This window comes from Suricata suricatta, chromosome 1 (assembly GCF_006229205.1).
Source record: "Suricata suricatta isolate VVHF042 chromosome 1, meerkat_22Aug2017_6uvM2_HiC, whole genome shotgun sequence".
In the NCBI taxonomy this organism is placed as follows: domain Eukaryota; kingdom Metazoa; phylum Chordata; class Mammalia; order Carnivora; family Herpestidae; genus Suricata; species Suricata suricatta.
The window spans coordinates 47459411-47481495 of NC_043700.1; the positions used below are offsets into that span (position 1 = coordinate 47459411).

Consider the following 22085-nt stretch of genomic DNA (forward strand, 5'->3'; position numbering starts at 1 on the left):
GAGAAGTGTCTGTTTATGTCTTCTGCCCGTTTCTTCACTGGGTTATTTGTTTTGTGGGTATGGAGTTTGGTGAGTTCCTTGTAGATTCTGGATACTAGCCCTTTATCTGATATGTCATTTGCAACTATCTTTTCCCATTCTGTCAGTTGCCTATTCATTTTCTTGATTGTTTCCTTTGCAGTGCAGAAGGTTTTTATCTTGATGAGGTCCCAGTAGTCCGTGTTTGCTTTCATTTCCCTTGCCTTTGGGGATGTGTCGAGTAGGAAATTGCTGCGGTTGAGGGCAAGGAGTTTGTTTCCTACTTTCTCCTGTAGGGTTTTGATGGTTTCCTGTCTCACATTCAGGTCCTTCAGCCATTTTGAGTTTATTTTTATGAATGGTGTAAAACAGTGGTCTAGTTTCATTCTTCTGCATGTTGCTGTCCAGTTCTCCCAGCACCATCATGATCAAGTGGGATTCATTCCTGGGTTACAGGGCTGGTTCAATATTCGCAAATCCATCGTTGTGATACATCACATTAACAAAAGAAAGGATAAAAACCATATGATCCTGTCAATAGATGCAGAAAAAGCATTTGACAAAATACAGCACCCTTTCTTAATAAAAACCCATGAGAAAGTCGGAATAGAAGGAACTTACCTAAACATTATAAAAGCAGTTTATGAAAAGCCCACAGCTAATACAAACTAATTTATTTTCTTTAGTTCGTATCTTGGGAGAGAGAATGGAACTTTTCAGGATGATTTACCCTTTATTTGGGGGGGGGAAGCTAGTTTATTTTTTAATCTAAAAAAGAAAGATTATGCTTTGCACAAGATGAATGAGCATTTTTATTTTGTGAATGAACATTAGAATTCTGTATGTGCATCAAGATCAAGTGTAAATTCTACAAAGTTTTTAATGTTTCTCAGTTATTGCACACATACTGTAAAGTATATGTATGTAGTATACTTTTTCATTTTCTAGTTATTTCTAATTTGTAAGACTAAAGTGACATCACAGTGATGATTATTTTTTTCCTCAGGTATAATTTAATATTCAAGGTGTTATGCTTTGTTAATCAAATGTGACTTCCGAAGAAGTGAAATTTTATATTTCATAATGCCATCAAAGCAAAAGAAATGGTAGAATAGAATGAGATAACTGACTTATTTTTGTTTACATTTTAAGTTCTTGAATAAATTTTGGCCTTAAGTCTCACCTTATTTGTGAGTTTTTATGAAGTTAATTTAATGATAGGCACAATATATGCAGATGTCATGACAGATTTTTGAGGTAATAATACTCTTTGGTTTCTGTTCTGAGAGCACTTACGAGTAAATTCCTTACTAATCAGCGTACTGTACTTATTTTCACAGGGTTACAAATAAATTGATAGGCCAAGGATGGGAAGAAATAAACTTAGCAAGTAAAAGGAAAATACACAGATACAGATCTAGTGAAAGATGTGATCCTTATTTCTTAACTCTCTACTTGTCCCACATAATGCTGCTTTAATTTAGAACTCTTGATGGGGTGCCTGGGTGGCTAGTCTCTTAGCTTCCGATTCTTGATTTCAGCTCAGATCATGATCTCATGGTTTGTGGGCTTGAGTCCTACATACAGCCCTGCACTGATAGTGTGGAGTCTGCTTGAAAGTCTCTCTCCATCTCTCTCTCCTCCTCCCCTGTTTGTGCTCTCGCAGGTGCTCTCTTTCTCAAAATAAATAAATAAACATTTTAAAATAACTAAATAAATATTTGAACTGTTGCCTCCCTGAAAGGAACAAAGTATTGTAATTATGGGATCCTTGGCTTCCTTTTTGTCTTTTCTTTTTAAAAGTTATTTTAAATGTTTCTGACATACAAAGATGTCTAAAGAATAAACATCAAATACCAGTAGATTTGCCAGCCACTAAGTAAAACACTAACAAAACTTCAGAAATCCCTGATTGAGACTCTCTTCTAAACTGTCATTATTTAGAACTTAGTGTTTTTGTATATTTACTTAGATATTTACTTACATGTGTTTTTTTCCTAAATAATATATAGTAGTGGTTTACTTTATAACTTTATAGTGTCAAAATGGTATGCATTTTTTGCAGCTTGCTTTTGTCATACATTGTGTTTGTGAAATACAATAATAATAGGGGTATTTATTTGCTTTTTCTGCTGTTCAGTATTCTGTTGTATAACTACATCACATTTGTGTATCTATTTTACTCAGTGCATATTCAGGTTGTACCTTTTTCCGCTCTATTATAAATAATGCTGCTATGAATATCCTTGTGTATCCATTTGAGCTTCTCTAGAATATATCCCTAAAAATGGAATTGTTGGATCATAAGATATGTGATTCTTCAGCTTTACTAGGATGTTGCCAAATTGTTTTCCAGAATGGTTTAACCAATTTAGACGCCCATTGAAAGTACAGAGAGTTCTCATTAGTTTTATATCCTTACCATCACTTGGTAGCATCAGACTTTTTAATTTTCAGCAATCTTATTAACAGTCATCATTGCTATTTTAATTTTTATATCCTTAATTTGAGGATTCCTCAAACTCTCTAATTTGTATTGCTAGTAAGATTGAACTTCTTATGTTCATTAACTATTTAGCTTTCATCATCTTTGAATTGCTTTTTTTATACACACAAATATGTACACATATATTCTGGATTACAGCTCTTTGCCGTTTTATACATTACAGATATCTAGTTTGGCTTTTTACTTTTTTTTAGTGGTGTTCTTTATTGAGCTGAAGTTTAAAAATTTAATGTAGTATCCATTTTTTCTTTGTTTTTTAAAATGTATTTTAAGGAATCTAAGGTCATAAAAATATTCATTTCTGTTTTTATCTAGCAGTTTTAAAGTTTTGCTTTCCAAATTTGTGATTTTTAAACTATAGAGTTTACTTTTATATCAGTGTGCAGGGGAAATACTATTTTTTAAATACATAGATATCTAATTAGTGCTTTTTATATAGTCTATCTTTTATCTGCTGGTCCATAGTGCTGCCTCTGTCATATGTTAAGTTACCATATGTGAAACTTATTTCATATTCCGTGGTTTGTTTTCTATCCTTAATTTTCTATTGTTGTCTTAATTACTGTAGCATTACCATAAGCCTTTATATCTGATTGGGCAAGTAGGTGACTTTTCAAAGCAGAAGGAAAGGAAGATAGAGCAAGGTAGTATATAAGCCTGCAATATTGGAATCAGAAGACCTCTATTCTAAAACTGTTGTCATTTATCAACATGATAGATTCTGTATGAGTCTGATCAGTATTTTTTATGTGGGCTTTAGGGGACCACAGGCTTAATGTAAGTCAACATTTGTAATTAATTTTTTTAAAAATGAAAGCAAACCAGGCAGAAAACATAAAAGAAGGTTGTATAAGATGACATTAAAAAAATAAAATGAAAGCAAACCTAATGCAATGTGTGTATCCATTAGTATAGATTCCACTTGATAGGGAAAGTGGCCAAAGACTCTGCAACCTGATTCAAATCCAAAGCCTCAAAAACAATAATTGAATATAGGTCACCACAACAGCCAAAAATACACCCTTGTTGGTTTTCTTTCTTTGTAATGCTTTTTTCTCCCTTAACATGAATAATTTCTTCTATATAATTAAAAAGGACATAAGTGCAAGGGTCTTTGGTGGATTATGGCTCTAATTTTGAGAAAAACAAAATATGGAAAAACTTTTATTATTGTTGAATAATCTCATATTGCAAAGTTCTATTGATTGAAATAGTGGTATTAGAGGAGATCAGTTTTTCAGAAGAGAGTGAATGTAGGCTTTTCACAGCTAGCCATGCTGTTGTAGAAAAATTACACTAATCAAGATACAGGGTTTAGAGTAGATGCTGATTGTCCCCCTTCTCTTACTGGGATTCTCCTTCAGTTCTTGGTAAATAGACCAAAGAAATACATCAGGTCAGTTTTTTGCATTGCTAAGGTGAACTTTTTTAGCATCAATAGGCATATAGTGTTTTATTATTATTTTTAACTTTTTAAAAACTTCTTTAATTTTCTTTTAATTTTAAGGGAGAGAGTGTGTGCACACGGGAGAGGGGCAGAAAAAGAGGGAGGGGGAGAGAGTGAGAGAGAAAATGAATCCCAAGTAGTCTCTACACTCAGCATGGAGCCTGATGTGCAGCTCGATCCCATGACCCTGGGATCATGACCTGAGTCTAAATCAAGCCACCCAGGTGCCCCAGGAATATAGTGTTTTAAAAAGACAGTTATAAGTGAGACAGCAAAGTTTCTTGTTTGTCCAGTGTAATTATACAAGGAACTGAGGTATTTGGTTGGTTTTTTCCTCAAAAGAAAAGTATTTGTAAGCATTCAGTTCAGTGTAGGGCTATTTTAAAATAAAGGCTGAACATTGGATTCCTTTTCTTTTATTATTATTTTTAAATGTTTATTTTTGAGAGAGAGACAAAGCATGAGTGAGAGAGAAACAGAGAGGGAGGGAGACACAGAATCAGAAACAGGGTCTAGGCTCTGAGCTGTCAGCACAGAGCCCAATATGGGGCTTGAACTCGTTAGCCTGTCGGTGAGATCATGACCTGAACCAAATTGGACACTTCACTGACTGAGCCACCCAGGCACCTCCCTTTTCCTTTATTTAAATATTTTTCTTTAGCGGGCTTTGGCCTTTCTTGCTACTACAGATTGTCTTCTACATGCTAACTGCCTGAATTTTTTTGTGATTTACAACTAGATAATAATGCATTTTCCTTCCTCTTTTTCCTTGTTTATAAGGGAAAATTCCTTTCCTTACAGCATTAGGTTGGCCATTCTTTCTCAGAGTCTTGGCCCTCTGGCTCCAGAACTCTGCGTATGGCATGTTCCCAAAGCAAGTGCTTCTTGAGTTGCTTTCTCACTGTATTCTGAACATGGGCAGGTGCTGATTTGTCTTCCCTGGAATTTTGGTTTTAACCAAAATCTTGTAATACAAGATATTCCGTATTAGATCCCTCTGTCCATTAATTCTCCACTGTATTGTCTTGCCTGATTGAAGGTTTTGGTTGTTGCTGTTTTTACTGATATGTTGTTGTTATTCACTTCACTGACTTTTGTTTTTAGCATTCCTTCCCCTAAATTCAAGCATTTCTGTACTGTGGACAGTATTTCAAATTCATGAAAAGCAGTACAATGCAGTTTTAACACTAAAGAAGTTACAAGACACAGTTTCTCACTTAGGATATCTTTTTTACCCCTCCCCTTTCCTGGATAGCCTTGTCCAGTTCCATGTTTTAACCATGTAGCCCAACTTCATTTCTGAGCTCCAGACACACACACACACACACACACACACACACACACACACACACGTATATATGTTTCATTTCAGAAATCTACAAGGCAATTCCAACTTAACATGTCTAAAATAAAACTCAGTTTTTCTCCCAAACCTGCTTCCTGTGTCCCATCCCCAATTCTTCCCCCGTTCAGTGAATGTGTCGTCTTTCACGAGTTGCTCTTACCCAAATTAGGAGCCATTTCTGAGCCCTCATTTTCTTACATACCTCATTATACCCCCAGTCTGTCAACTTCTGACCACCTTCACTTCTACCTTAGTCCAAGCTATTTGATATTTCCACGATGGCCTTCTAATTCATCTTTTTGCTTCCATTCTTGTTCCTTGACAGTTTATTTCCAACAAAGTAGCCAGGGTGAACTTTTTAAAATGTAAATAACATCATGTTGTACCTTCAAACAAAACTCTCAAATGACTTCCATTTACTCTTAGGAAAAAATCATTTTTATCATTGCCTGCAGGACCATTTATAATGTAGCTCCTGCCTACTTCTCTGACCTACTACCTACCATTCTCCTTGCTTGCTCTGCTCTAGCTACACTGGTCTCCTTGTTACTGATCTTGAGAAACAACAGATTTGTTCTCTCAGGATTGTTGTCATTGCTATTCCTTGTGCTTCAAGTACGCTTACTGCAGAGTGGTACTCCAAATCCCTATTTAAATACTGTATTCTTAGAGATGCCTTTTCTCACAATTTTGATCTAAAGTAAGTGGCCCATGCACTGCACCACCTCCCAAATCCTATCCCCTGCTCTGCTTTATTATAAGATTTCTTTATTGTTAATTGACAGCACTCCACCCTCACCCTGCCCCCACCTCTCCCTAGAATGTAAGCTCAGTGGAGCAGAGAATTTTCTGACTTATTTATGCTATCTTTTGTACCAGGATATAGTAGGCACTCAGTACTTGAGTAACTGAATTAATTAGCTATATAACCTTGAGCAAATCAATCCACCTCCCTAGACTCTGAGTCCACATACATAAGACAGAGGGATTCAACTGTATAAGATCTCTGAAGAAGAGTATTTTATTTTAGATTGCAGATGACCAGTCATCTGAAATTGAAGGCAACCTCAAAGTCATTAAGTTGAAGCTTGCTATTTTTTAAAAATGATTTTACCAAGGTCACATTGCTCAGGGCAGTACTCTTTTCATATTACATAATAGCTCTGATTCTGTACTCAACTCTGATTAGATCTCCCTTCATATTTTAATTACAGTTTGATTAGTTTTAATTTTTAGGTTCTTGGCCTTCTTCCTCTTTAGTGTGTGAGCCATGTCTTTACATTTACAAATCATTGTTTTTCTTTAGTTGTTTTCTTACCATTCACCGAATATAAGCTGATATGATTGGAAGCATGCTTCTTAATGGTCTCATTCTTCCCCTTATCTTCCTCCACTATTATAGGAACTTTCTCTTCTTTGGGGAGTCAGAAGTATATGCAGTTATGGTTAAAATATATGTGTTAACTAGTATGATAGATTTTTAAATCATGGAAAATAATAACTTTTGAAGCAAAATTAGACATAATAAAAATTAGAGACTAGTCGAATTCCTCTAGAAAGTTTTTCAAGAGTTACAAGGGTGCCTGGGTGGCTCAGTTGGTTAAGCATCCAACTCTTGATCTTGACTCAGGTCATGATTGTATGAACCTTGAAATTGAGCCCCACCTTGGGCTCTGCGCTGACAATACAAGCTTGCTTGGGATTCTCTCTCTCCTCTCTCTGCCCCGCCATTGTGTACTATCTCTCTCTACTTTTAAAATAAATTAAAACAAAAACATTAAACAGATTAGGAGCACCTGGGTAGCTCAGTCAGTTAAGTGTCTGACTTGGGCTCAGGTCATGATCTCATGACAGTGCAGAGCCTGCTTGGGATTCTCTCTCTGTCTCCCACTCTGCCTGTTCCCTGATTGTGCTTGCTCGCTCACTTGCTCTCTCAAAATCAATACATAAAGTTAAAAAAAAAAAAGGTTAATAGAGTTACAGGTTATTAGGATAAACCTTAGAATTTACCTACTCTAATTCCTCAATTTTCACATGGGGAAATATAACTGTATATAATAACATTGGAAACACTGGGATAAACAAAGATAAATGGTTGCTTACATCAGGACTTCTCAGAGCCTTTAATATATGAATATGCATGTGAATCTCCAGGGAGAGATTATAATATCCAAATTTGATTTTATTACAGAATGTCTTACTATGAATTATCTTTTAGTATCTTCTGGGACAGTAGTACCCATGTTTCACATGTTTGAACACTTATTAAGTGTCAAGTGCAGATTCAAGTACTTTGTTCTTATGCAGAAATCTGTGTTTAAGAAATAATATCCCCTAGTAGAAAATAGAAGGAAGTTACAAGATGTTCATGTGTATGTAATACTTTATTAAATATGAATATAACTTGATATTTTCTTAGAGCTATTCATTTGTAGAACATTTACTGATCTGTACCATAATTCAGATTTACATTGTATCTCATGAGTTTTTAGCATTCCATTAATATGATAAAAGTTCTCTCAGTTAATATGTTTTATAAATGTTGATTATATACATATGGTTTTCTTCACTTAAAAATATTCCAGAATATTAGGAAAAAAATATTGTAAAACATGCTAGGAGGAAAAACACACCTACCCATCAGTATAACCAGAATTCACATTTTTTTCTATATTTTTCTAACATTAAAATTTTTTTTTACTGTTTATTTTTTAAAGAGAGAGAGTACAGAGAGAGAGGGAGACACAGAATTCGAAGCAGGCTTCAGATTCTGAGCCGTCAGAGGCATCTGAGTGGCTCAGTTGGTTAAGTCTCTGACTCTAACATTTTTTTTTTTTTTTACAGATTTTATTTTTAATCTCAATACCCAGTGTGAGACTCAAACTTAACAACCCTGAGATCAAGAGTCACATGCTCTACTTACTGAGCCAGCCAGGCATTTTGATAGCTGCTCTAGAGATATATCCCCTGTTGCCTCCAGCCAATGAACCACACTTTTTGCTCTTTCCAGATAGTTCTTTTCCTTGAATTGGGCTGGCTTTGTGACTTGCTTTTGATTAGTAGCATGCAGCAGAAGTGATTCTATGTGACCTTGAGACTAAGTCATAAGAAGCCTTGCCATTTTTTTCCAGGTTTTCTTGGAATGCCTCCTGTGGGAGGAACCAAACTCTAGGAAGAAGTCAGCCTGCTCTGAAACCACAAAATGTGTGGAATTCCAAACTAGTCATAAGCTTCTATGGTGAGGCTGTGTGAAGGGAGGAAGAGAAGGAGGGTGAGAGAGATCCCAGCCAGCCTCCCGCCTTCTCCAGCAATCCTAGCTGCGATTCCAGATGTTTGAGTGAAGAAACCATCTTATATGTATATCCATCTCAATATTACATTCAGATGACTCCAGCCCCATCTGTCCTCCAACTGCAACTATGCTAGAACCCAAGTGAGAGTCACTCACCTGAGCCCAGTCAACTCACAGAACCGTCAGAGATCAGAGATACTATGTTCCTGTTTGAAGCTGTTAGGTTTTGGTGTGGTTTCTTACACAAGAGTAGAGAGCTAGAACAATGTGTGGTGATATGTAACAAAACACACTAAAAAGTCATTTGATATGTACATAAATAATATGTTATAGATATTATATATAATTTTAAAATGTAAATGGGAACTCTGGGTGGCTCAGTTCAGCGTCCAACTCTTGATTTAAGCTCATGTCATGATCCCACAGTTCGTGAGTTTGAGCCCCATGTTGGGCTCTGCGCTGATAGCACAGATCTTGCCTGGGATTCTCCCTCTCCCTCTGCCCCCTCCCTTGTGCGCTCTCGCTCTAAAAAAATAAATAATAAAATAAAATATAAACTGGTAGAGTACTAGAGGTGGCTCATACAAGGCTCACAAGAGGCAGTTGTGTGCCTTTCTTCATGACTATACATTAAGTGAGTAGTTTGATGAAGGTATGGTTGGTGTATTTGCACTGTAAGATTCCTAGATGCTACAAAACAGGGCTTACCTCTATCCAGAAAGCCAACTGTTAAACATTTATATGCATACTGCTGTATCTTCCTCTCTTTACTTTACATTATCATTGTTGAATGGCTATTTATTTAGTTCTTTTTTCTAGATACCTAACTAGAATGTACCTTAATTTATTTACACTTGATCTTAGCCAAAAGGCCGAGAAGCGATACCTTAATTTATTTAAACAATTTCCTATTATTGATCTACTATTCCTTTAGAGTATATTTCTTGAAACAGAATTTGTCACTTAGAGGATGTATGTACACATTTCAGTTTTTAGTAAGTACTATGAGATTGTCTATCAGAAAGGTTATACTAATTTATATTCTGCCCTTCCATGGGGATATTTCCTTATACTGCACCCAACTCTTATTTTTACATTTGGAATGCTTAGACTTAAAAACAAATGAACTTCTCTATTTTTATTCTTAAAAATGTTTGATAGGGGCGCCTGAGTGGCTCAGTTGGTTAGGCGTCCGGCTTCGGCTCGGGTCATGATCTCGCAGTTTGTGGGTTCGAGCCCCGCGTCGGGCTCTGTGCTGACAGCACAGAGCCTGGAGCCTGCTTTGGATTCTGTATCTCCCTCTCTCTCTGACCCTCCCCTGCTCGCGCTGTCTCTCTCTGTCTCTCAAAAGTAAATAAAAAACATTTTAAAAAAATGTTTGATAGATATTATATTCACAGAGTTAAAAACCCAAAAGTTATAAGAGTGTATGGGGAAAAAATCTCCCATTTGTGCCTGTGTCTTCCAGCTACCCAGTGCCCTTCCAAAGGTAACTTGAATATTACAATGAACTTTTATATCCTTTCAGAGATGCTTACACATGTATAAGCAAGTATATTCCTTTTCCTTTTTTCACTCAAATGGTAGCTCCTGTTCACACCTCTCCGTCTTTTGTCATTTAACAGTGTATCTTGGAGGCTAATACCTAAAGAGAAAACGCTTCCTCAGTATTTTGCATGACCTCATAATATGCCATTCACTGGATAAACCACATTGTTTCTAATATTTTACTACTGCAAACAGTTTTTGTGTATCATTTTCTATGTATAAATGAATAAATCTAAGTGAATAAATCTAGCATAAATTTTTAAAAGAATTGCTTGATCAAAGAGTATAATTTTTAGATATAATTGACATATTAGCCTCATAAAGCATATACTTTTGATAAATATTAATCTTTTATAGAGGTGGTATGAATTTATATTCCTACATCCAATATATGAGAGTATATTTCTCCACACATTTGCAAATAAAACATACTATCAGGGGTACCTGAGTGGCTCAGTTGGTTAAGCATCTGACTTCACCTCAGGTCATGATTTCATGGTTTGTGGGTTTGAGTCCCACATCAGGTTCTGTGCTGACAGCTCAGAGCCTGGAGCCTGCTTCAGATTCTGTGTCTCCCTCTCTCTCTCTCTCTCTGCCCCACCCCTACTCATGCTCTGTGTCTCTCTTCTCAAAAATAAATAAACATTTTTTTGATTAAAAAAAATACTATCAGACTTGGATCTTACCTATCTGATAGGTTTAAAAAGTAGGACTGTCATGTAATTTAAGGTTTTTTAAACTGTGAGTGAGCCTAAGCTCTTAATTTGTATTTCATTTTTTATAAACTATCCATATGTTTGCCAATTTTCCTTAAGTAGTAGACCTTTATTTATAGAACTTATTTATTAACAAAATTAGTCCCTTTTTCTGCCATATATTTGTAACAATTTTACATCAGCTTCTTTATTGTATTTTGACCTTATGGAAGTTATAACCATGCAGAAATGGGGTTTTATGAAGTCAGATTTACCTATCATTACTTTCATGGCTTCTAGATTTTGTGTCTTAAGTAGAAAGTCATTTTCCACCTGAGAATATAAAAGCTTTCATCTTGAACTTTGTGGCTTCTTTTTTGTTGTTGTTTACTTTTTTTTTTTTTACATTTTAATTTTGATCTGCTAGAAATTTATCTTGGTATGAGATACGGTGTGGCTTCAGTGCTATTTTTTTTCTAGAAACCTAACTAGAATCCACTTACTGAATAATTCATCTTTTTCTGGATGATTTGAAAGATCACATTTAATAAATAGCAAAACTATGCTCCCAGTATACACAGTTTTATTATAGATCAATTCTACATATTTCTTATTTATTTTTAATGTTTATTTTTTGAGAGAGAGATGGAGTAGGGGCAGAGAGAGAGAGAGCGACAGGGAGACACAGAATTGGAAGCAGGCTGCAGGCTCAGAGCTGTCAGCACAGAGCCTGATGCGGGGCTCAAACCCACAAATTGCAAGATCGCAACCTGAGCTAAAGTTGGACGCTTAACCAACTGAGCCACCCAGGTGCCCCTACATATTTCTTTTCTCTTTAAATACTTTCCTGTTTAGACTTGTTTGCACTTCTATATGAACTTTAGAATCATCCTGTTTAATTCCCAGATAACTCTGTTGGTATTTTTATTAGAATAGTGTTAAATTTAATGGCTAAATCAAGGAGAATTTGCATTTGTATAATAGTGATTCTTTCTAGCAAAGAATATGTTTTAAAGGGAGTATATTTTTAAAATTCTTTCAATACATTTTTCTTACTAAATTTATTCTTTCCTAGGTGTTTATTTTTTTTTTAACTGTCATTGTATTTGTTTGCTAAGGCTGCCATAACAATATCCCATAGACTAGACAGTTTAAACAACAGAAATTTATTTTCTCACAGTTCTGGAGGCTGGAAGTCTAAGATCAAGGTGTCAGCAGGGTTGCTTTCCTCTGAGACTTCTCTCCTTGTTTTGTGGATGATCACCCTCTTACTATTTCCTCACATGGTCTTTTCTAGTAGTCTTTTCCTTTCTCACATGGTGTATCCTTGGTGTCTAGGTGTCCAAATTTCTTCTTGTAAGGACACCAGTCAGATTTGTTTAGGACCCACCCATATGACCTCATGTAACCTTAATTATCTCTTTAAAGGATCTATCTCCAAATGAGGTACTGAGCGTTAAGACTTCCACATATGAATTTTAGGGTGACACAGTTAAGCTCATAACAGTGGCAAATGAAGGCCCTTTTGTGCCTACTAGGAGATTGATTATGTATATATATGAATGATTTCTGTATTTTACTTTGTACCTTGCCACCTTGCTTATGATTTGTAATAATTTTTATCTTTGTCTTAGTTTTTCCATGTATAAAATTATATTAATTATAAATAATAATTTATCTCCTTTATAATTTCTATACTCATAATTTGTTTCTTTTGTCTAATTGCAGTCTGTTAGAACTGTTGAAACAAGGCTGAGAGTGGTGGTATAGTACATACTTTACTTGTATCCCTGACTTTAATAAGAATATTTAGTGGCTTCTGATGTTCCCATGAAGCATGATACTTTTAGATTCAGATAGTTACTTAAAAAATTTTTTTAACATTTATTTTATTATTGAGAGACAAAGAGAGATAGAGCCAGGAGCCGGGCAGGGCCAGAGAGAGGAGACACAGAATCTGAAGCAGGCTCCCAGCTCTGAGCGGTCATCACAGAGCCCACCACATGTGGCTTGAACTCATGAACCGTGAGATCATGACCTGAGCTGAAGTTGGATGCTTAACCGACTGAACCACCCAAACACCCTGAGATAGAGTTATTTTGTCTCTTTAAGACCTTATTCATCATCTATCTGTATTTTATTACAACTTTAAAAAAACAAAAATAGATGTTTAATTTATCAAATACCTTTGGTGTACATGAAAATGATTATATTTTCCATTTGATTCAGTGTGTTGAATTTATAAATTGGTTTTCTATTATTGAACCATCTTTGTATTTTTGTGTATTGTATTTTGGTAATCACATATTTGAATTTGCTGTTGGATTCTGTTTGCATAAAAATTCACAAATGATACATATACTTTTATTGTTTTATAGAGTCTGTTGAGTTAGGTACAACAGAAGCAGTTATGCTTGCTTCTGGAATCAATTTACATTTTACTATCATTTGTTTCTATTAATTTTCAAGCTTAATTGAATGGAATTGAGCAAAATAATCTTTTAAAACTGTTTTAGTTTTGGGGTGCCTGGGTGGCTCAGCCCGTTAAGCATCCAACTTCAGCTCAGGTCATGATCTCACGTCTGTGAGTTCAAGCCCAGCATCAGGCTCTGTGCTGACAGCTTGGAGCCTGGAGCCTGCTTCAGATTTTGCTCCCTCTCTATCTCTGTCACTCATAAATAAACGTTTAAAAAAAAAACTATTTTAGTGTTGTTCTCTCTTTTTTTCTTAAGATTTAATTTTGAGAGAGAGAGTATGTATGAGCAAGGGAGAGACAGAGAGGGGGAGAGAGAATCCCAAGTAGACTTTGCCCGCCAACAGGTCTCAATCTTAAAAATTAAGAGATCATGACCTGAGCCAAAATCAGGAGGCAGATGTTTAATTGACTGAGCCACCCAAATGCCCCATTTTTGTTGTCATTGTAGCTGTGTGAATGCATGTATGTGTATGTGTATTTGCTGTTTTCTTCCCTTTGTTTGTTTCTCCTATTTTTATTAATTCAGTTCCTATTCCTTAGTTTGCTTTATTGATAGATAATATAGTTAAAATACCCAGTTAGTCATTAATCTATTAGTATAAATATGGTTCTTGTTCTGCAGAAATTTTAAGTTTTTAGTAATCACAACTATTAGTCTTTTCCTCTTATGGCTTTGTTTCTTGTTACTTTTTAATTTTTTTATTTTTTAAAATATTTATTTTGAGAGAGAGAGCACACGAGCAGAGGGAAGGCGAGAGAGAGAGCAAGAGAGAGAGAGAGAGAGAAGAGAGAGAGTCTGAAGCAGGCATAGAGCCCAATGTGGCCTCAGTCTCACAAACTGTAAGATCATGACCTGACCCAAAATCAAGAGTAGGTCGCTTAATCGACTGAACCACCCAGGTGCCCCTTAGTGTTACTTTTATTATATACTAAACTTTTAACATTCTATGAAAAATCCTATTGCTCTTGTTGGATTGTACTAAGTTTGTAGGATTAATTTGGAGGATAATTGGATTGATATCTTAAAAGCATTGAGTATTTACATGTAGAAACCTGAACTGTTTCTCTATGTACTTCAGTTTTTCTCTTTGTCCTTTGATAGAGTTTTATCATTTTCTTTGTATTTCTTGCTAGTTTATTCCTTAATATTTTTTTGTTTGTGTTATAAAGGAAATTGTTCTCATTATATTTCTTCTCTGGTTATTTGATTTTTGTATATTAATCTTGCCTCACTTAGTTACTGAACCTTTTTATTGTTTGTTTTTCAGTTGATTCTCTTGGATTTTCTGGATAGTCTTTCTGTCTCTTAGTTCCCAATATTTACACTGTTTTTTAAGTATTGCTTCTGGCATGCATCTTATTGAACTGACTAGAACTTCTGGAATGGTAGCCTTATTCTTTGTAGCACCGAAGGACAAAACTAGGACAGGTGGGCAGAATAGCTAGAACAGGGAAGTGGGAAGAAGCAAGCGTGTATTTTATCATCAATACCACTGTCTAATTATAGTCATAGGACAACTAGATTGAAAGCAAATTAACTTGTTAGCTAAAGAATAAGACTAGATGACTTCTAAGTCTAAAGAGAGAATCAAGGAGTGACTTTAAGAACTCTTATCTAGGGGTAGTGGGGGAGCAAAGGTAGAAAAACAGGAGTAGGAAGTCAGGAAGAAAGAAAGCAGTGCTTCATTAGAATAATCATGACTATACAGTGTTATAGAAACCAGGGGAGGTAAAAGTTTTGTAAAGTATGAGATAGTAATCAATAACTGATACTACATAGAAGTATTAAGAGAAAGTGAAACAGGGATACTTGACTGCCTTAGTTGGTAGAGCATGCAACTCTTGATCTTGGGGTTGTGAGTTCAAGCCCCACACCAGGTGTAGAGATTACTTAAAAATAAAATCTTAAAAAGAAACAAGAGGGGCACCTGGGTGGCTTGTCGGCTAAGTCTCTGACTTCGGCTCAGGTCAGATCTCACATTCATGGGTTCGAGCCCCGCGTCAGGCTCTGTGCTGACAGCTAGCTCAGAGCCTGGAGCCTGCTTCCGGTTCTGTGTCTCCTTCTCTCTCTGCCCCTCCCCCTCTCATACTCTGTCTCTCTCTGTATCAAAAATAAATAAAAACATTAAAAAAAAGGATCTATTAAAAAAAAAAAGAAACAAGAAGCTGTTGTGGTTTTTAATGAGGAGGTTATTTGTGATCTGTTTAGTGTCTCCATCTGCTTCTTCTTAATTATAGTTCTTAACTATTCAGTTTTTTTAATTTGTATTTTCATTTAGATTATCAGCTTGATGGGACCATTAATCAAACCTTACATGTGTTTTATAAGTCTCATGGGACTTTGAACAGAGTTATTCTTAGAGTGGTGGATGATTTATAAATATTTGCTGTTTGATTTTTAGGTAAATCCTAAAGGAATTAGACCTTAATTCTAGGTTATAATTGTAATTTAAGTTCCATGTTTTGAGCTTACCAGGCCAACTATAATCATGTACACTTATAGACAAAACATAAACATAAAATCTCAGCTATAGATAAAACATAACAAAAATTTTTTAATGAAATCAATCTAAAAGACAGAATAAACTGATTTGTATAAAAGAAATGCAAATCGATGACCTAGGATTAAAAACATGGGCCTCCTGGACTCCAGGTATAAAGTAGCTAAAGGTGACTGGGTGTTCAGTTTCCGGGGAGTATTGGGAAGTGAAAGTATCACATGGAAGTCAGAGGACCAGAACGAGGCTCACTGGTTAAAAATAGGAATTGGAGGTGCACCAGTTCGTTAAGTTGCCAGCTCTTCATCTCATCCCAGGCTGTGATCTCACAGTTCATGAGATGGAGCCCATGTTGGGCTCTGCACTGACAAAACCGAGCCTATTTGGGATTCTTTCCCTCTCTCCCTCTCTCTCTCCCCCTTCCCTGCTCACAGGGTCTTTCTCTCTTTCTCAAAATAAATAAATAAACATTGAAAAAATAGGAATTGGAAATGGTTCCTCCCTGATCCTGAAAGGACATTTGTATAAAGAGTGATACCAACTGTTCACTAAGGCTGTAGCTAATATAAAAATATCATTTAGAGATGTGGAAGGGTGCCAGCACAGCCTTAAGGCATTCAGTATTTAAGCCAAACTATAGTGACTCCGTACCTGTATCTCCAGTAACCAATAATACACAACCTGGTTTTTGATGAGGTCCCTGTGGGCACTGGTGAAGACAAACTAAAAGTCATAAGCCAGAGTGAGATAAATGGAGGGAGGGGAGAAGGGAGAGGGAGATCAAGGAAGAGAAAGAAAAAAAATGTTCACTCAGGATCTGCAAACTAAAATCCCAAAGCACAATTCAAAAAAAAAAGGCGAAACCTAGAAAGCATCCAACAAAATCAACAATCAGAAGATGAATTTGCTCCCAGATGAAATCAAAGTAGTAAGATAATTTTTCAAAGACTTACATATCAAAGTAAATATGCTTAGAATTCTCTAAAAGATAAACAATACAAACCATTTGTAAAGAATAAGAAAATTATGATAAATCAGAAATAAGAATAGGCAAATGTAATAACCCATTTTAGACATCTTAGAATTCAATTTATGAAAATTAAACCAGGGGCGCCTGGGTGGCTCAGTCGGTTGAGTCCGGCTTCAGCTCAGGTCATGATCTCACGGTTCGTGGGTTCAAGCCCCGCGTTGGGCTCTGTGCTGACAGCTAGCTCAGAGCCTGGAGCCTGCTTCTGATTCTGTGTCTCTCTCTCTCTCTGACCCTGCCCTGATTACACTCTCTCTCTCTCTCTCTCTCAAAAATAAATAAAAAGCATTAAAAAAATTAAAAAAAAAGAAAATTAAACCAGATAGAATGAACTGTAATGTAGAGATGGTTGAAAAGGGAATTAGGGGAAGGATAAAGTTATTCTCAAGAGTTTCCCCCAGAATACAGACTATAGAGACACAAAAAATAGTAAATAATTATGTAGTTAAGAGACATAAAAAAATAAGGTTTGAGGAACTTCAGTATATATCTAATGGAAGTTCTAGAACAAGAGGCCAAAGAATGACTAAAGAACGATAACCAAAGACCTAACATTTGAGAATTCTCCAGAATTAAAAATGTGGGTCCTTAAATTAAAAGTACATTCTACATACTAAGGAGGAGAAATAAAAACCAATCACAATGAGAAGCATTCAGTGCAACTACAAAGTGAAAAGGATAAAGAAAAGTGTAAAAGCTGCCAGAGAGAGGAAATAAACTTACAAAACATTATCAGTTAACCTCAACAGAAACAATAGAAACTAGAAGACCATGAACTAATGTTTTTAAAATGCTGAGAGAAACTTTACCCATCTATACCACCATTCAAGATTGAGGGCAAAATAAAGACATTTTCAGGCAAAGACTAAAGTAATTTATCTCTGTCATACCCTATCTGTAAGAATTTCTAAAGGTCATCCTTTAGCAAGAAGAAAAGGGAATTCAAAGGTAGGCATAGGGTGTACTTTTTGACAAAGTTAATTAAAGATAATAAAAATAATTATTTTTGTAAAAGTGCTTTGAATTTCTGGAAAATAATAATTAGCAAAAGTGTGCTAGGAATATTATTCAAAAAGATGGAGGTGCTGATCATTTTAACTATAATTTTTTTCTAATAAAACCAAGTATATTTTCTAAATGTATGTGTTTATTGAGTACCTACATGTGCAGGCATTGGTCTAGACTCTGGGATGAAGCAGTAGGAAAAATAATCTCTTCATGAAGTGTACATTTTAATGGAAGTAAACTGTGTACTGCTTAAACCGTATAACCCAAACAGACAGACTTGAAAGTAATGCATTGGTAAACAGGAAAAGATACACCTGGAAAATCTGCTGTATGAAGTGAAAAGCTGATGTGACAATATTAATGTCAGATAAAATACAGTTTAAGGCGAAGAGCATTAATAAGAAAAATGAGCAGTCTACAGCATTATTGAATTTACATAACACCTAACATAGGTTTGAAAGTGAAAACTGACAGGATTCAAAGAAAACTGATGAGTCCCGATTTATGTGATAAATTTTGGCATACCCCTATTAAAACAGGAGACCAGAAAATGGAGTATGTAGAAAATTTGAACAACAGAACTAGTTGATCTCGTACACAGAGGAGATTTTGTACCCAACAGAGAGTATGTGCTATTTTTGAGCACTCAAGGAATACTTACAAAAATTGTGTATTAAATCACAAAGAAAGTCTCCAAAATTTAAGGTAACCAGAATAATATAGACCACATTCTTTGATCACAATAATTAAACTTGAAACCAACAATAAAGAATTTTTAAAAACTTGTCTCAATAGAAACTAGAAAATGTACTTACAAATAACTCATAGGCTAAAGAGGAAGATTGAAAACAGTGAGCAGAATAAAATGAAGAAGATAGAAGGAAGAGCTATAAAAGATAACCACAAAAACTAATAAAATGGGGGAAGGGAATATTAATGCTTTACTAATTTTATACTATAATGATCAATGATAGGGCTAAGGGAATTGGCCAAGAAACAGGTATTATTTGAGGCTCTATTCCTATTCGTGGCTTATTGTCTACATTAATAATATTTTTCTTTAGAAGATACCATTGTGAGGCTAATAAGAAAAATATGGACTCAGAATGTAAAATAGAAACTTAGTTGTCAAATTTTCAAGAGTGTGTATCTTTTCCATGTAACAATAAAATTAACTCTAGAACTATGTGAGTGAAAATATCAAATTTTTAGAATTATTTCACTATTGTTTATTTAAAAGATTTATAATGGCCTTTGATAGAAAGTTCTTTTTATATATTTAAGATATTTTTCTTTCCCTTCTTATAGGTTACTCAAATGAGTCGTCCAGACCTGATTCTCTTTCTGATGAAATACCTGATGGCTCTCATAGTTGGTATTCCCTCCATTTTTTGGGTTGGAAGCAAAAAGACATGCTTTGAATGGGCCAGTTTTCTTCATGGTCGTAGGAAAAAAGAGTAAGTTGAAATTATCACACGGTTCACAAACCTCATATTCACATAAAATTTTTGTGTGGCTTATGTTAAAACACTTTGGATTTGGAGGATGTGTTTCAACATAATTGTAACCTCGGCTGCTACCACTTATGATTAGCACAGTAGCGTGTCTTAATTAAAAGCTAAAAGTTTATTCTGAGAAGGTAGCCAGATAGAACCAGACTTGAGGTCTATGCCTTACTAATTCAGAATATTTGAGAGAAAGCCAATCTTATTTTCAAAAATTTAAATTATAATTTTCTTAAAATTAAAAACTAATGCTTTTATATATATTATTATTTTATCTTAGTATTCTTGTGAGGGCTGGTATGTATTATTTCTGTGTTACTGATGGGAAAACAGACACAGAGAGGTTAAATACTTTGGCCAAAATCACACAGGTATTAGATTAGACTCTCCTTTCCAGCAGCCCATTGTTCTTCCAAGTATACCAAAATGATATAAAGAGATAACATGTTATTCCATTAAGATAAACTATACATTAAAGACAAAAATAGAAAGATGATATTAAATCCATTATAAAATTATAATGAAATGCATTAAAGAAATTATTTTAAATCATAATTGGCCACACTGCATATTAGAGTGTCATAGTAAAATATATTTACGGAATCTTTAATCATAAAGCAAAACAAGACTGCAGTATTCACAAAGGAACAAATCATTTCAAACTTTTTATTCAGTTTAAATCTTACATGTATACTGACATGAATTATCACAAATTCTAAGTTGAGTCTATATGCTTATGATTTTACTAAACTGAGGTCCATGGAAAATGAGTTTTGGGAGATAGTTTTTAAAGCTCTTAAGATTATATTTAAAATGTTGTGCCTTGGGGCGCCTGGGTGGCACAGTCAGTTAGGCATCAACTTTGGCTCAGGTCATGATCTCACAGCTCAGGAGTCCGAGCCCCACATTGGGCTCTGTGCTGACAGCTCAGAGCCTGGAACCTGCTTTGGATTCTATGTCTCCCTCTCTCCCTGCCCCTCCCCCATTCACACACACACACACACACACACACACACACACACACACACACACTCACTCTCTCTCTCTCTCTCTCTCTCTCAAAATAAACATTAAAAAAAATTTAATGTTGTGCCATATATGGGTTAATGTACTTTTCCCATAAAACTTAAAATGCCTCATTAACAAAATCTGTATTTTCTAACGTAATTAGCCATTTCTCTTATACAGATTAGATTGAGATAAAAGAGAAGCTTCTCTTTTGCAGAATTATCTTAATTATTTGGGGGATTCTGGTTGGGCCAGAATCCTTTTGAAACTGGTCAGAAGTCCCAAGACCCTTCTGTTTGGTTTTCTGTGACCATGGATCCCCACCTAAGTCACTGTGATCCTCCAAGCCAGGACTGTGCTCTGGGCTAGCGTGGCAGCTCCTTATTCTGGAGCTCAAGGGTGTGAGTGTCCCATAGCTATTTCTAGCATTTGTCTTCTACTTTAGCCTTTAAGAAATACCTGTAAAGTAATTGTAATAATGGTTACCAATTAACTGAGCACATTTAATACTTCAAGCACTGTTCTAAGCATTTTATATATTATTAAACCATTGAATCCCTCAAATAGCCTTGTAAGAGACACCATCATTTTACAGATGAGGAAACTGGAATGGAATCAGCGTTTCATAGTGAATGCTAGAAATGAGATTCAGAACCAAGAATTCTGACTCTAGACTCTAGTTTTTATTCTTAACCTCTTTGTTATGTCCTGTGCTACAAAGAGACTAGTTTCTAAAATTGTGCTAATCAAATTGGTGCTTCCCCTCTAACTGAAGGCACATTTAAGGCTGTGCTTATACTAGTAATTCTGACACTGATTGAAGTGTTTTTAGAAGTCTTATTTTGGAATTATCTGGATCATATCATTTAATTTCTCTGTAAAATGAGGGGACAAACCTTTACCATTTCAAGGTGGATCACATTTTTGGCATTACCAGAAGTCAAATTGAACCATGTTTTAAAAATAAGTTTAGAAAATAAAGTCAGCAATCAAGACTGACTTGGGATTTATGAATATATGAGTAGGGCTACTGATGAAGCAGAAACAAATACTGTGTGTTTTTTCAGCTATCTTTGACTTGTTCTTTCTTTTCTTCTATCCAGTTTTTCTATCCAGTTTTTGACACTTTGTTTCCAGGGTATGTCTGTCTCTGTCGGTTGGTTTGTCTCTCTCTCTCTCTCTCTCTCTCACACATACACACACACACACACACACACACACACACACACACACACACACACATTATGTTTAATTATTAAGTTTGATCCTTGACTGTTGGCTTTGTTGCGTGACTTTTGGAAGTTCTCTAATCCTTTAGAACCTCAGTTTTTTCATTAATAAAATAGAGATCACAGTATTTATTCTTAATAGCTATATATTCATAACAGCATAACAGATAGCTAATATTCTCTTAGAGATGCCTTCTTAGGACATTGATCTCCATAATAAAAATAAAAACATTATTAAGAAGGACCAAAGAAGAGTGCATGTAAAATACCTGGCGCCATGTGGGTACTAGCATCTATCAGGCTTCCTTTAGCCCTTCTACCTCACCGCTGACAATAGTAGTAACAACAGTCCTTTTGTAATCTGAAAACTTAGAATATATGCACTTAAAAAATGTTTTTTAAGTTTATTCATTTTTGAGAGGGAAAGAGAAACAGGGAGAGAGAGACAGCATGAATAAAGGGGGACACAGAATCTGAAGTAGG

At 35.3% G+C, this 22085-nt stretch overlaps 1 protein-coding gene across 4 annotated transcripts in view; it reads left to right on the forward strand.

Moving 5' to 3' along the window:
* FZD3 (frizzled class receptor 3) overlaps positions 1-22085 on the forward strand; it is a 93062-nt gene that overhangs the window by 56675 nt on the left and 14302 nt on the right. For all 4 annotated transcript variants that reach the window (XM_029938441.1, XM_029938438.1, XM_029938446.1 and 1 more), the window contains one exon: positions 19169-19317. In XM_029938441.1, coding sequence (XP_029794301.1) covers positions 19169-19317 — 149 coding nt within the window. The remainder of the gene's footprint in view (positions 1-19168; positions 19318-22085) is intronic.